At 46.3% G+C, this 15,189-nt stretch overlaps 2 protein-coding genes across 2 annotated transcripts in view; one reads left to right on the forward strand and one right to left on the reverse strand.

Annotated features, from left to right (window-relative positions):
• The first annotated feature begins 648 nt into the window (after positions 1-648).
• LOC137912842 (WD repeat, SAM and U-box domain-containing protein 1-like) lies at positions 649-11,003 on the forward strand. Its single transcript, XM_068756973.1, has 12 exons — positions 649-1,136; positions 1,302-1,489; positions 2,127-2,213; positions 3,223-3,316; positions 3,717-3,750; positions 3,850-3,890; positions 4,191-4,297; positions 4,743-4,772; positions 4,883-4,885; positions 6,554-6,730; positions 9,929-10,063; positions 10,136-11,003. The coding sequence occupies exons 1-12, from the start codon at positions 733-735 to the stop codon at positions 10,285-10,287; spliced, it is 1,452 nt and encodes a 483-aa protein (XP_068613074.1). The 5' UTR covers positions 649-732; the 3' UTR covers positions 10,288-11,003.
• Positions 11,004-12,786: 1,783 nt separating this feature from the next.
• Positions 12,787-15,189, reverse strand: part of LOC137912835 (protein TANC1-like) — an 87,317-nt gene continuing 84,914 nt past the window's right edge. Inside the window, exons 24-26 of the mRNA XM_068756966.1 lie at positions 15,017-15,163; positions 14,380-14,480; positions 12,787-14,275 (exon numbers count right to left, since the gene is read on the reverse strand). Of these exons, the coding sequence (XP_068613067.1) occupies positions 12,787-14,275; positions 14,380-14,480; positions 15,017-15,163 (1,737 nt within the window). The remainder of the gene's footprint in view (positions 14,276-14,379; positions 14,481-15,016; positions 15,164-15,189) is intronic.

Raw genomic sequence — 15,189 nt, forward strand, 5'->3', positions numbered from 1 at the left:
GAATAACGATGGCGGTCATTATCTCCTGTAAAAATGTCTGGTTTAGTGGAATGTTAAGAGTTCATTTGGTATTCAGTTCTTATTAAATCTGTCTTTTTACGCATTTGTGCATATTTGACACAAAACGTTAGAAATTGACCTTACGCGTCTGTAGATGTAGACTGAATCCAAGAACATTTACCCAAGTACTACTATACTGAAGCAGTGCAGTTTTGAGGTACTTTTTCAAAATTGATTATTATTTATAGTATTTGTATTCAGTAAAACAAGTTGAGGCATTCTAAATATATGTTTATGAAACCTTGTGGACAAAGGGGCGCATGTTAAAAACAAATCACTGACATTTGGAGTCGATCTGGGTCGAGCTGAATTCTGTAACGAACAGGAAGTAACGCTGGTAATTTATTTTATGTCAAACATGTTCACTCCACCGAAGTCGAACTTCTAACTCCTTTACCCAAATAATATTTACCATTAATTTAAAGACAATAAAGTAACGCAGTCACATTTCGGAAACGTTCATTCTGTCGCTTCTTCTATGACCTTTGTGCAACTCTCGATAAATTGGCGTCACGTGACTGATAAAACGAACTTTACAGCTGAGCTGGACCGGAAGCGCCGCTGCCGAACCGCAGCTCGTTTTCTCTCGTTTTCTCTCGGCGCCCTGATTCCGGACGTTCCGCGCCACCTTGTGAGGAACCTTTTCCCAGCGGCATTTATTTCGGTCCTTTTATGATTATGGCGTCGCACGCCGCCACCCTGGCGCACCACTCCGACGAGGTGAGCTGCTGCGCCTTCTCCCCGTCTCTCCTCGCCACCGCCTCCGGTGATAAAACCATCCGGGTGTACCGCGCAGCGGACTTCTCGCAGCTCCCGTTCTCCCCCCTCTCCGGTCACGGCTACGGAGTCCGCTGCTGCTGCTTCAGCCCGAGCGGCGGCGTCCTGCTCAGCTGCTCCGCGGACGGACGCGCCATCCTGTGGAGCTCGGAGACCGGAGCGGTGGTGGCGACGCTGGAGCACCCGCAGCGCAGCGCGCTCCGGGTCTGCGCGTTCGCGCCGGACTCCTCGTTCCTCCTGGCTGGAGCCAGCGACGGCTCCGTGGCGCTCTGGAGCGCCTCCTGTCGGACACTGCACAGGTACTGCTGCATCAAACGTGAATAGATGGCAGTTATAGATGTATAAAAACCTCCTCCTTGTCATTAAAATGACTTTTTAATAAAGCCGAGGTGCAGCTTTTCTACATAATTAGCATATTCCCAGTCCTCCGGGTCATGAGTCGTAAAGCTCCCGTGTGTTTACAGGTGCAGCGCCGCCGGCGAGGCCAGCGTCGTGGCCTGCAGCTTCTCTCCCTGCAGCCAGATGTTTGTGAGCGGCTGCAGCGGTGGAGATCTCCGCCTCTGGGATACAGATGTTAACCTCCTGCACGCTGAGAAGGACGCCCACGACCTGGGAGTCACCTGCTGCAGCTTCGCACGCCAGTTTAACGTTGGTGAGTTTCCACGTATTCATGTTTTCCTCGGGCTGGACATGCAGACGGTTTGATTGTGATGCTTTGACACGTTGGCTTTTGCGTTTTCCCTCGAACATCAACATATTAGAGTCTCAGTCGTTTGCTGCTAATCAGGAATGGTTTTTGTTTTATTACTCAGATTATTAATTGGCAAGTTAAATTCTAGACAATTGGTGTTTTTGGGGGTGCAAACAGCACAAACAATTTGAGACATGGGATCAGAATTTAGTTTTTCCTTTTATATTTTATGACCTTCTTGAATGAAATAATTCTAATCTTTAAAAAGTTTGTGGATTTACAGACTGATAATGAAAATAAGTTGGAGAAATGGAGATATCATCAATGGATCACACGAATCACTGGACATTTGTCTTTGGAGTTGTTTCTTCATCAGCGATGAAACATTTTCCAACAATCTATTCTGATTCAAGGAGAACGAATCCTTTAATTTGTGACAACAGCTCCTGTTATCAGCATCACTGGCACGTCATTCATCATTCTGCCATTGAATCATAATTATCCGTCTTTGGTCCGACTCTTGTCCAGACATGCCGTTTCCGTGCCTCCCATGTTTCACACGCATTCAGAGGAGGATGTCTCTGTCTCTGTTCTGCAGACGGCAGCTGTGTGGAGTTTCGACTCGCCTCCTGTGGCCAGGACAGCCATCTTAAAGTATGGATTGTTTCCCAGCATGGAGGAGCAGGTAGGTCAGTGTGTGAGAGACAGAACCTGCTGACTGACTCTCTGCAGAATAAAGGCGTTCTATTAGTGTGAGGAATAATCTCATTGATGATGGATCGCTGGAGGGATCAGCCGCTCGGATACGACGCCGACGGCAGAACGAGGATGTTTCATGTATGCTTGCAGGTCCTGTTGCCTTCATACAGTTGGTGTGTGAGCATGTCATGTTGTTAGTGCCTAAGATGCGTTACCGTGGTAACAGCAGTTTCTGGGGAGAATGGGACGTGCTCCACGTGCTGACCCGCTGCACCCCGTGGGGATTAGTCGTCTCCGAGCTGCTTGTTGAAGGACGCAGGACAATGTCGGTCCTCGTTTCATTTCCTTAAAGCAGCGTTTTTCATATACGCTTGCCTTTATCATCTTTTTTAAAGAGGATTGCATCCATCGCCTTCACTTTATAATGAGAAAGGAAGTCAGTTCTCGATTCAGAGAAGCTAATGGGCATTTGGAAGTCTGAATCTCTGCATGCATCTATTTTCTGTCCTTGCCTCCTGATCTGAGCTGGTTCCTGTTTTCAGAGTTTATTCTCGGTCTCTTTGAGAGCTGGCACCTCCCGCTCTCTTCCACCCAGCAGTTCATGTTAATGTCTCTCGATCACATTTGTTTTATGTCGATGTTTAAAGCATTCATTAAAACATTGTCCCCGAACCCCATTATACTCTTCTTTGATAGTAAATCCTGAATATGCATGTGAATAACATATTAGCCCCCCCGTAGCGCGTGGAAACGCCACAATGAAGCGCAGCTCGAGACTCCAGCGTTTACGTCACGCTGAGAGCGTCTCAGGATTATAACAAGTCGGGCAGTTCAATGACTGTCTTCACTTCACTTCCATTGACTTGTCCCTCGGAGGGTCGTTTTACAGCAGCCATCCATGCATTCAGGTCTACATTTGCTGATTGATGGACAAATTGACCCCAGAAAGTCTCTGTTCTCTTGTGAACGGCCATTTCCTGGTGTTTGATTCCCAGCCTGTGTCATGAGGCTTCTTCACACTCTCACCAGCCAATCAGCTCCAGTTCTGTGCTGTGCCTTCTCAGCTGATGGAGAGCTGCTCCTCTCAGGGTAAGACGCACAGAACACCTCCTCCTGCCTCCTCCTATGTGAGCAGCATTAATTATCACCTCCTGCTTCTGGCAACTCTTTTTGTCTCGCAGGCTCCTGTTTGGGAGAAGAAGTCACATTATTGTCCTTTTAAATTACCTGTTAATTTCCTACAAATCCGGTTTAATTATTCCGTCCTTTGTGTTTGAAGTCCTGCGTCTTTCAGTCTTTTGCCTTTTGCCACAGGAGGGTTGTCTAAAAGTGTTCTGTCTAAATCTGTGTTCTGCTTTCGGGAGACACATTTGTGGTTGTTTGTTTGACACAAATCCATTTTCGTTATTTTCCATTATTCTCTGATGCTAATTCACATGCATATTATGCAAATGAGACTGACTTGTTTTATCCTCAAATGATTCAACAGTTCAATGGATAAAAGTGTTGCGATTTATGACGCGGTAAGTCAAGCACTAATAAATGTTTATTCAAGCTTTGCTTTAGTTGAGTGTGACACTCTAGAAAATAAAGGTTCCCGTTTTGTCCGCGTCTGCTTACAGCACTCTGGGACCCTGCGTGACACGTTGAAGCAGCACGACAGGTAAACTGACCCGACCCCCCGCTGAGATGCCGTCTCTGCAGCTGTCAGGCAAACGGCAGAGGAGGAGTCCCGGCGCTTGATTAGTAAGAACTGGCAGCGTATTCTCCAGCTCCACTTTCCAGTCGGCCATTGAAGTGGAACCGCAGACGGACACCAGCAGAGTGCTGTGAAGTGCCTGAAAGGATTTAAGACTGGACTTTTCCCTTAATTTCGTCTTGTATTTATCAGGGTAGCGGGAACCTGACTTGTGCCAGTTTTTGTTTACTGCCTTCGCATTTCTGCTCCTCTTCATCCCTGCAGGTATGTGACTGCTGTCGCTCTTTCTCCCAACATGCCGTGGATTGCAACTGGCTCCACGGATAGAACTGTAAATGTGTGGAGAATGCAAGACGGAGTCGGCACAGCTGGTAAATATTTAGGGAATTGTTGCGGTCGGCGCCGGAGAATAAGCGATTGCTCCTCTTTTTAAACGCATTGTTAGCGGCGGTTCAAAGCCCAGAAGCCATTTAGAACCAAAGCCTCCCAATGGAGTGTTTTGGAATTGTGATTGATGTTTATTGGTGCAGCGGCGTAAACTAGCGCTGAGCCTAAGAGAGCTGCTGTTATGGAGGTGAATCCTCTCAAAACGTCCCAACCCAATTCCAAGGAAAACATTTGGAATGCTTAATGAAGAGGTAATCATCAGACGTCTGGAGGCCGGGAAGCTTCATGAGAGCAGCTCTTAAAGCTCCGTGGTTTTAATCCTCTTCCTCCTCTTCCTCCTCCTCCTCTCTGTGTGCCTGTTCCTTTAATCTTTCCATTTCTTTCTTTTCATACCTTTCAATCATTCTCTTTTATGTTTTTTCCCTGCAGCAGCTGATCTAAGAGACGCCGTGTGCCAAGGTGAATAAACGCATCACTCACACTCAGGAATCTTCAGTTGATCTTTGAGCTGTTTTATGTCAGGAGTCAGAAATGTCATGTTTTAATCTACTGAAGATATCTTTGTGTAGTCGGTGCTGTAGCTTGTAGCATGTAGCATGCTGTCGAAAGCCCTTGTGTTTTTGTTTGTCTGGTGTTCATGCTGCATGCTCTGTCGTGTGAACAAAATAAGAAGCTGCTGAAAAATGAGACCAAATAGATTGAGTCTGTCTTTAAAAGATAAAATACCATTACTCTTCATTTCCTAAACCGAGACCAGCGATTTGTCCTCAACATTTTCCCTTGTCCGTTCACACTTTAACTTTAATGAGTCAGTTTAATTTGTAACCAGTGTTGGTGTGATAATGCGACTCAGCCCTTCATCACGCAGCCTAAACCAGAATCTCCTGCAGGACAGTCCTAAACGAAAGAGTGAATGGAGCTGAACGGATAGAATAATGATTTCCACATTGAGTTACTTGTTTGTATTTTTCGTACTTTATCTGTTTATTACCTCTTAGCAAAGCACAAGACTTGGAAAGTGACATGAAAAGATACTAATGGTGGAAAATCAGCTAAAATGGTGCACAACAGAATAAAAGGCCTGCGAGCAGCATGCTCATCTGTCAGAGGCCCGGCCCGGTTCTGTGGTCCGGGCAGAACTATCTCATCTCCTGGATTGCTCAGACGTTAATATTTAATACTGACCAGCAGCTTGCTGGGCTGTCATGACATTCAACGGGAGACACGGGCGCGTCCCACAGGGGGTGAGTCACGGCCGCAGAGCAGGAACATGTATTGATTATTATTATTATACTCAGCAAAGTGAACCCGATCACAGGAATGACTATTTGTGGGCGTTACGGCGTTCTGAATTGACTTACCCCAAACTAAACTTCCTGTAAAGAAACATCCGACCTTTCAACACCAAGAGTTGAAAGGTCAAACTCCAACATGGGTTATTGTTACACAATATAATGAGATGATACCAGCAGGGAGGATAAAAACCAGGAAGACTTGGATTAATAAACTAAATACAATTATTCACTGAGGTTTTCAGTGCAACATGGATTATCAGATTTTTTTCTCTCATTATTTAAAGGAATAAAATAAAGGAAACGTAAACATTGAGGTGCTTCGTAAAGAAACACCAGATGCTACTGGCACAAACAAAGATTAACACTAGTTTGGCACGACTGTTTATCAAAGTCTGTTGAGCAGCTTTTCATTTTTCTGCACATTACACACACACTGTAGAATACTCAGTGAACAACTATTAGTTTAACGAAGAGCTCCCTCCTCTTCATCGTCTCATTTTAAGGCCGACTTTGTGCTGCAGATACTTTTACATCGTTTGCTGCCGGTAGCGTTGATGGAGGATTTGATGCTTTCTAGCTGCAGTTTGTATTGGCGTAGGTAGGAAGAGGCGGGGCTAGTGCAGGAGGAGCAGCGCCCATCAGTCCCGAGGGTTATCGCCTTCGGGTGGCGACGGATTGGAAGCATCCGGCTGCCGTGAGTTCGCTAACGGGGTGAACTCGCAGCACGCCCGTTTGCTTTGGCGTTGAATGATGACTGATGGCTGCTCACTCCTGTAGAGCCGCGTGAAGCTTGATGAGCTTCATGCTGGCCTGAAGTAACTATGTAGGTCATAGGTGTGTGTGTGTGTGTGTGTGTGTGTGCGTGTGTGTGTGTCGACATGTGATAAGTTTGTTACAGGAGATAATAACGGAACTCTTCCTTCTTTCCTGTTGTATGTTTTGCAGGAAGGAAGCTGCCGGGTCACTCCAGGATGCTGGTTGCTGATTGGTCGGAGGAGGATGTGAAGACTTGGTTGTGTGAGGAAGGACTGCAGGAGCTCGTCGGCATCTTTGAAGCCAACAACATCGATGGAGCGGAGCTCAGCCAGCTGAACAAGGAAACGGCTGCAGAGCTGGGAATTGGTGAGGATGGAATGAAACGCGCACGCACACACACACACACACACACACACACACACACACACAGGAAATGGTGTTTGATCCTAAAGCATGACAATCGGATCGGGTACTCTAAGCTGCTTTTGTCACCCTCCAGTGATCTGATTGAGACATGAGGCTGCAGCTTTTCACTGTCCATCCAATCACAAACGGTGATGGACGCTCCCCAGACGCTGACCTTTACATCACAAACAGCAATAATCCCTCTCAAATAAGATCAGTCCATTCAGGGTCATTCAAGGACAAATCCTCCGTCAACGCTACCGGCAGCAAACGATGTAAAAGTATCTGCAGCACAAAGTCGGCCTTAAAATGAGACGATGAAGAGGAGGGAGCTCTTCGTTAAACTAATAGTTGTTCACTGAGTATTCTACATTCACATTGTCAAAGATTCAAGTAATAAAACAAAATTTTATTTTTTCCGTACTCGACTACAGAAATGACAAACGAAAGAAAGAAACAATAAATTGTTATTTTACTGTCTGTTATTGGATCTTTAATTCTAATGTCAGGCAAACAAGCATTTGGTCTATTTTCAATGTTTAACATTTCAGTGTGTGTGTGTGTGTAACGTGCAGAAAAATGAAAAGCTGCTCAACAGACTTTGATAAACAGTCGTGCCAAACTAGTGTTAATCTTTGTTTGTACCAGTAGCATCTCATGTTTCTTTACGAAGCACCTCAATGTTTACGTTTCCTTTATTTTATTCCTTTAAATAATGAGAGAAAAAAATCTGATAATCCATGTTGCACTGAAAACCTCAGTGAATAATTGTATTTAGTTTATTAATCCAAGTCTTCCTGGTTTTTATCCTCCCTGCTGGTATCATCTCATTATATTGTGTAACAATAACCCATGTTGGAGTTTGACCTTTTTGGGTTCGCTTTGCTGAGTATAATCGAGTCACTCTTTGGATCAGAGTCTTAAAGCAGCCAGTGGCATTCCTCGTATATGATGTAATATAACAGCAGTAAAGGAATTGACAGTAAATCCCACTTCCTGCTGCTCCTTGATGCGACGCATGTCCGACCCCGAGCGTCTGTTTTCCGTGTTCTCTATGGAGAACGGTTCTCATCATTACCACAGAATGAGAACAGGCGGACCGGCAGATCGGCACGTTTCCTGTCCTTTCTGCGCTGTTCAACAAATAACTCAGCCATGCTTGCAGTTTATGCAAATATGTGCATGTTGCATAGACACACACTCAATAAATTAGATTCCAGTGAACTTCGCTTGATGAAATATTCATGAATCTTTGAATAAGGAAAAAAATAAGTTCCTCTCAGATATAATTCGGTGAATCTCCGTGGAGACAACCTCATTCTGCAGTTTTGTTGTGGCGTCTCATCAAATTATCAATCTAAATGTAAAGTGAACATTCTAACGTCCAAGGGGAACTTATGAAAATCATGAGCCCGAAACAAGTGCAGTTGTTCTATTTATGATTAGTTTATTACCTCCGGCGAGGCGAGGCGGAGGCTACGTAATCGCCGGCATTTGTCTGTCTGTCCGTCCATCTGTTAGCATGATAGCTAAATATGTTTTAGACGGATCTGGATGAAATTTTCAGAAAATGATGGGAATGTTACCAGGAACAGTTGATTTCATGTTGATGGTGATCCAGAAGAGCTCCTGGATTCTGGATCGCTTTGAAATGTTCATTAACATTGCAGTCGATGGAGCTTCAATATTTGTTCCTCAATATCTCGGTTGATTATTGACGATGTTTATGGAATTTCACACGGTCATGTAGGGTGGGGGCCTCTAACTCACCACAGAATTCCATCTGGATCGGATCCAGAATGGTGAAAAATATTTCATCTCAACATTGAAAACTCCATTTACAGATTTAAAAGTCTGTTAAAAATACACATAAACTCCGATTAACTTTTAAATTGTTTATTTATATAGCGCCAGATCAAAATGGAAAGTTATCTGAAGGCACCATCCACCATGAGTCTTAGGTTCTGTCCAAGGTTTCTGCCTGTTAAAGGGAAGTCTTTCCTTGCCTCTGTTGCCAAAGTGCTTGCTCTTGTGGGTCAAGTTGGGTTCTGTCTTTCCCTCTACTCCTCTAAAGTGCCTTGAGATGACTTTCTGTTGTGATCTGCCGCTATATAAATAGAATAGAATTGAATTCCTCAGGTATCTTCTGTTCTTTGTTTTTGCTGACCTCCTCTCAGACTTCGATCCATTGTATTTCCTCACAGAGCAGGACTCTCTGAACTGGCTTCATGGCCCCTCACATCATTAGGCACAAGTGTGATCAATTTTGAGTCGTTGTGTTCAACCAGTGACGGCAGTGCTTTAATTGTGTTTGACCTTCGCCACCATTATGCACCACAGGTGCGTCGCAATGAAAATGTGTTGACAAGTTGTGTCTAAACGGGTGAAGAGTGACGGATTCAGTCAGTGGGTCCCGGCAACGGAGCATCTGGTTCAGACAATAGGGTTTAATGTTTTAACAATTTAGAAAAACTGTAAGAGCAAAAATAAGTTTGCTTTTATTATCGTGCATCTTTTGGAGACATACTTGGATTTAAAAAAAAACCTGATTTTACGTAAGAAAGAGGTTTTGACAGAAAGTTTCTGTTGGAGGATTCATTACTGAGATCGCTCTCACTGCCTTCCCTTCAGCCAGAAAGGAAAATCACATCTGCTATAATCATCTCAACCATTAAAATGTGATGGAAGGCTTGTTGTTGTATGAGACTCAAACAGATATTTTAGTATTTGCTCATTTTTAAAGCCATAAGAGGAGGGCGAAGGTGATGGACTGTGACAAGTTGGAATTATCTCCTAAGAGTTTATGAATGCAGGACAGACGATGTCACTGCAGCTGTTCTCATTCACGTCTGTCTGGCCTGCTCCTCCACTTTATGCATATCTGTGCATCGAACAGCCTTTGTTGCAGCTGACGACATGTTCAGAGGGCAGAGCCCTGCAGCTGAGTGAACAGAGAGTATCCTCACTATTGTACTGGAGAATAAAAACAGCAAATAAAGACAAGTTCTAAGGCTGAACCAAAGTCTCCAGGGCAGAGACACCAGAGTTGTGTCTGAGCTCATCCAGCGGTTGCATCACTGGTACCAGAGTGGATGAACGTGAACACATACACGTCTGAGTTGTTTAACGTGGAGTCTGAATATTGTGACGGCTGCTCAGCGTCTCTTGGCCTCCGCGGTCGTCTCCTGAGGAGAGTCGATGCCCTGAAGACGGAGCCGAGCTGCTCGGAGGCACCGGACGAGTTCCTGTGTCCAATCAGCAGAGAGCTGATGAAGGATCCGGTCATCGCTGCAGGTTAAAACCCAAACCCGAATCATTCTCTCCAGCACCAGCATCATCTAAGATGTCTATACGTCTACCCCACAGATGGGTATTCCTACGAGCGCGTCTCCATCGAGAGCTGGATCAGGGGCAAAAACAAGAGCAGTCCGATGACAAATCTGCCTCTGGCGATGACGCTTCTGACCCCCAACAGAGCTCTGAAGATGGCCATCTCACGCTGGAGGTCAAACCAGTAGATCTCAGCTCATTTTAGTCATTCCGTCTTTAAACGGGTTCGCTCGGGGCACTGACATCCGAAAATCCGTCAACTGGTATGTGGTTAAGTCCTGATTAGTAAAATATAAAATGACACTTCCGTTTACTAATGCAGAGTTCGTTAGGAATGAAACAAATCGCTGAGCTTTTTGTGTTTATGACAATGTGCAACATTCCAAAAAGGCTTTCCTTCAGCTAAAGAAGTCTCGTGCATTGAAGATAACTTTTGAATTGAAGTGAATAACACAGCATTTTTCTGACAAATGGAAAAAGAATCTATAATAAATGAAATTATATTTATAAAATAAAGTGGTGATTTTACAAGAACAAACCTCAGACTTCAAGAAGAGAATGAAAGAATATTATCCTGAATTTAAGTATCTGAGGAAATGTCTTTGCCCAGATTCCACAGCTCAGAGATGATCTTATATTATACCTGTAACGTGAGAACAAATTATACATCAGATGTAATGCAAGATTTACATTAAGGAAACATTGAGGCTGTTCAATCACATCACAGTATCACAATCAGATTTATCTTATTGGGTAAATGTGATTTTAATATCAATATGTTTTTGTCATCATCCTGTAACTTCTATTTGTGTTCCCGATGGCCGCCGATCAGTGAAAGCTTCTCAGTCTAATGTCGACCGTTTACAGCTCTGTTCATGTGACGATTAAAATGTTTAAGAAGAAACTCAGCAGATCCGGTTTGTTTGTCCTCAGTGGGTCTTTATTTCTGTCTCCCCTGGTGGCAGTAATGTTATATTACAGTATGTGATCACAGCTAATAAAGCTCACAATACTGAAACCATGGCAACAGTTGCATTTAACGTACATAGTAAAATAGAGCTGATGGCGTTGGGCCACAAAACCATTTCTGTTTTTATAGACTTTTTTTTTTAAACTCTTAATATAAACTGCAATTATAGCATGCACCTAAACGCAACGTTATTGAGAATCATAAAATGTCTTAGTAGCTGTGCAAAAATAACTATATAAAATATATTGCTTTTACAATTAACCAAGCCATTGGCACCGTAAATAAATTAAACTAGACAGCAACAACAAGCCGGTAGAGAAAGGATCGTGATTGAATGTTACTGGTGACTTATAGAATGTACAAACTCCTCTTTAGAACCTTTAACACCATCTGAACGGCTTTCTGCATTCTGAACTCGGCAGCACACTTAACATAGACCTTCACTGAAAAGATGGAAGAGTACATATTTATATTATATACACAACATCCTTCGTAAAATATACAAAGTCCTAAACATTTGTCACACCTTCGTTGAGGACGTTATCTTCCTCATCCTCCTCGCTCGGCACCATGGACGCCCTGAAACCTCTCCAAACTGTAATTACATTATGCTATAACCAAGTATGTTCTTTAAGCACTGGAGCGGCCGGAGCGTGTATAAAGTGCTTACTACTGTCATTAATGAAGACCGTACAAGACGAGTCCGTTACGTCTTTCAGTGCGATGTCTCCAGCTGGGCTGAACGACGGGGGACATGTTGCCGTGTCAGAGCAGCCGACGGCCACAAGCAACAGGCTGGCAGGAGAAACAGGCCGCCTGTGGTCTGACTGTACACAGGAAACAGGCTGCCTGCTGTCTGACTACACAGGAAACAGGCTGGGAGGAAAAACAGGCCGCCTGCTGTCTGACTGTACACAGGAAACAGGCTGCCTGCTGTCTGACTGTACACAGGAAACAGGCTGCCTGCTGTCTGACTGTACACAGGAAACAGGCCGCCTGCTGTCTGACTGTACACAGGAAACAGGCCGCCTGTGGTCTGACTGTACACAGGAAACAGGCCGCCTGTGGTCTGACTGTACACAGGAAACAGGCCGCCTGCTGTCTGACTGTACACAGGAAATAGGCCGCCTGGGGTCTGATTGTACACAGGAAACAGGCTGCCTGCTGTCTGACTGTACACAGGAAACAGGCCGCCTGCTGTCTGACTGTACACAGGAAACAGGCCGCCTGTGGTCTGACTGTACACAGGAAACAGGCCGCCTGTGGTCTGACTGTACACAGGAAACAGGCCGCCTGCTGTCTGACTGTACACAGGAAATAGGCTGCCTGCTGTCTGACTGTACACAGGAAACAGGCTGCCTGCTGTCTGACTGTACACAGGAAACAGGCCACCTGTGGTCTGACTGTACACAGGAAACGGGCTGCCTGCTGTCTGACTGTACACAGGAAACGGGCTGCCTGTGGTCTGACTGTACACAGGAAACAGGCTGCCTGCTGTCTGACTGTACACAGGAAACGGGCTGCCTGCTGTCTGACTGTACACAGGAAACGGGCTGCCTGCTGTCTGACTGTACACAGGAAACGGGCTGCCTGCTGTCTGACTGTACACAGGAAACGGGCTGCTTGCACATTCTTCTTCTTCCAAGGCCAAAGTGTGAGACGTTCCTACGTTCAGTGGTCGGTCTGAAGCTCCCTCTCACGCCGTACGAGAGCGTCTCTAAACGTTGGACTCTATAAAGGACCGCTTTGGTTTCATTGAGGTGACATGGAGGGCGGGGCTCTTCTCCCGGGTCAGGCCAGGCTGCTTGGGCTTACTGTCCATGAACGCATGTGGCATCGCCAGTGCTGGCTTGGACTCTTTGTAACAGTTGACGGCCTGGCAGAACTTCTCGGTGAATTCCTTGCTGTACATACCGTTCTGTAAACTACTTGTTGCCATGGCAGCTTGAGGCGGTGGAGGCTTGTGCTGCTCCTGGTACGTGCTCAAGGTTTTGGCATAAGGCTGTTCACAATCGATGCCCTTTGCCGGCTGGTTCAGCCAGCAGCTCCGGCTGCTCTGATGACTCGGCAGTATCTGGTGCTGCTGTGGTGGAGCTGGCTGCTGGAAGCGTGCCGTCTTGTCGGTTACGCCCATGAAGGGTCTGGGCTTGTAATCGACCTGCTTTGCTTTGTCGGAGATCTTGGTCCGGACATCAGGCCCAAGTTTGCCGCTGTCTGACAAACTGCTGCTGGATGCCAGGCTGCTGGTGGAGCTGGACACTCGCATGCTGCTGGTGCTGCCTCCTCCCTGGGGGCCTTCCTTTGCTGGGTCAGGCTGGTTCTCTTGGGTTCCTGGACCAGAGCAGGCTAACCCATTCGGGGAGGACGCAGCCTGGGCAGATGAGCGCTCTTGCCCCAGACCCTTGGAGCTGCTGCAGGATAAATAGCAAGCCTGCGAGGAGTGGACGCTCTCGATTTCAAAGCTGTGACCCGTAGAGGTGGAGGCAGCCGCCGGCGACACGCGGTTTGCGTATACAGACCCATCGGCGGGGACAGGGAGGGGACTGATGTCGATGCCTGGGCCGGGCTTCAGCATGCTGGACATGTGCCGGCTTGGCAAAGGACTGGAGGGGGCGTACTGAGACTTGGCCCCTGCTGCACGGCACCCCATGGAGCTCATATGCTGGTTGGTCTTCACGATCTGAGCCTGCTTTGTCGGCTGAAGGACCGATCCCTGTTGGGCCAGTGCTTCCCGGTGTTCCCGAGGGTAGCGGTGGGGGGGAGGCTTGCTGGAAGCTGGCGGTGAGCTGGGGGACTGACTCTGACGTCCCACGTTGCTGCTGCTGGGCTCAGAGGGTAAGAATCTATTATAAGAGTACCTGTTCTGCGTCCAGCAGGCTTCAGCCTTCCTGTCGTGTAACACGGCCTCCTCCTGCTCCTCTTCTTCCTCCTCCTCCTCTTCTAAGATGTCTCTTTGCCCTTCCATGCTCCTGGTTCGACTGTGCTCAGAAGCGTCTAGCTGCCCTTCATCTTGCTCTGGGTCAGACTCGTGGCTTCCTGACATCTGGTAGCAAGCCGCTGCAGCCCCAGCCAGGCCCCCTTTAGCCTGGGCGCGCTGCATCTGTTTGCACTCGTCCTCCACGCGGACCAGCAGGCGACGGATTTCCCTGTTATTCGGGCACAGCTTGGCCGCTTCGTGCAGGTCAGCCAGGGCTGCCATAAACTGCCTGGAAGTGATGTGAGACACGGAGTCGTCAGATCCAAACATATGAGAACAACAACAATAACAAACAGCCATAGAAGCTGGTCAGAAATTGAGCGGATAGTTTACCTGCTGCTTCTTTTCGCTCTCGCTCGGGCATAGTAGGCCTCGTAGGACTTGGGCTTCAGCTCCAGTGCTTTTGTTGCAAACTCCTCAGCCATCCCAAAATCCTACAAAAGGAGGAAAATATTCGGTGAGCCTGCACTTTTTTCATCCTTGTGTTCTGTTGTTCCCATAAAGCATTTCCAAACTAAGAAACAGCTGAGGGGCTTCCCTTGTGTTACTGTAGAAACACACACAGACAGACCTGCAGTAATGTGTTTGCAGCCTGCGGCATGTAATCACATCAACATCAGGTTCCCTACAGCAGTACTGTAGTACTACTTTATAGTAGTACATTTAGTCATGTGGGAAAAACCTTGTTTGAGTTTTTCTACAGAAATATTGCAGAATTTTAAAACCCTTTCCTTTTGTTTGAAAGTTCTTTTTTAGCGACAGAAAGACAGGCTGGATCTGAAGTTTCTATCCACAATAAGAGCGAGTCCACGCGTAGCATGGCTCCCTTAGCATCGGAAAGCTAACAGTCTGTTCCTGCTGCAATCTGAACACATGATGCAGTCGCTTTCACAGATTTATCTTTCTGTTGATACCACTCTAAACCAATGAGAACTCTTTCTATTCTTCATGAAAGAAGGGAGTGTCTTACATTGGTTTTTCTGCGACAGCGGGAGAGGTTGAGGTACAGAGAGACCCTCAGGTCTTTAAAAGCCTTCAGGTCATCTCCGAAGCCTTCTCGGGGAAACTTCCTCAGGGCGTACTGGTATCTCTGGGCAGCCTCTTTCATCTTCCCTTTCTGGAGGACACACAAAGACAAACAGT

The sequence above is a fragment of the Brachionichthys hirsutus genome, unplaced genomic scaffold (genome assembly GCF_040956055.1).
Source record: "Brachionichthys hirsutus isolate HB-005 unplaced genomic scaffold, CSIRO-AGI_Bhir_v1 contig_916, whole genome shotgun sequence".
Taxonomy (NCBI): Eukaryota; Metazoa; Chordata; class Actinopteri; order Lophiiformes; family Brachionichthyidae; genus Brachionichthys; species Brachionichthys hirsutus.

Bases quoted from the DNA above. Each gene is read 5' to 3' on its own strand.
- LOC137912842 (XM_068756973.1), top strand. From the start codon at position 733: ATGATTATGGCGTCGCACGCCGCCACCCTGGCGCACCACTCCGACGAG. The intron at 1,490-2,126 runs GTGAGTTTCCAC...TCTGTTCTGCAG, and splicing joins CGCACGCCAGTTTAACGTTG to ACGGCAGCTGTGTGGAGTTT. The intron at 3,891-4,190 runs GTAAACTGACCC...TCATCCCTGCAG, and splicing joins ACGTTGAAGCAGCACGACAG to GTATGTGACTGCTGTCGCTC.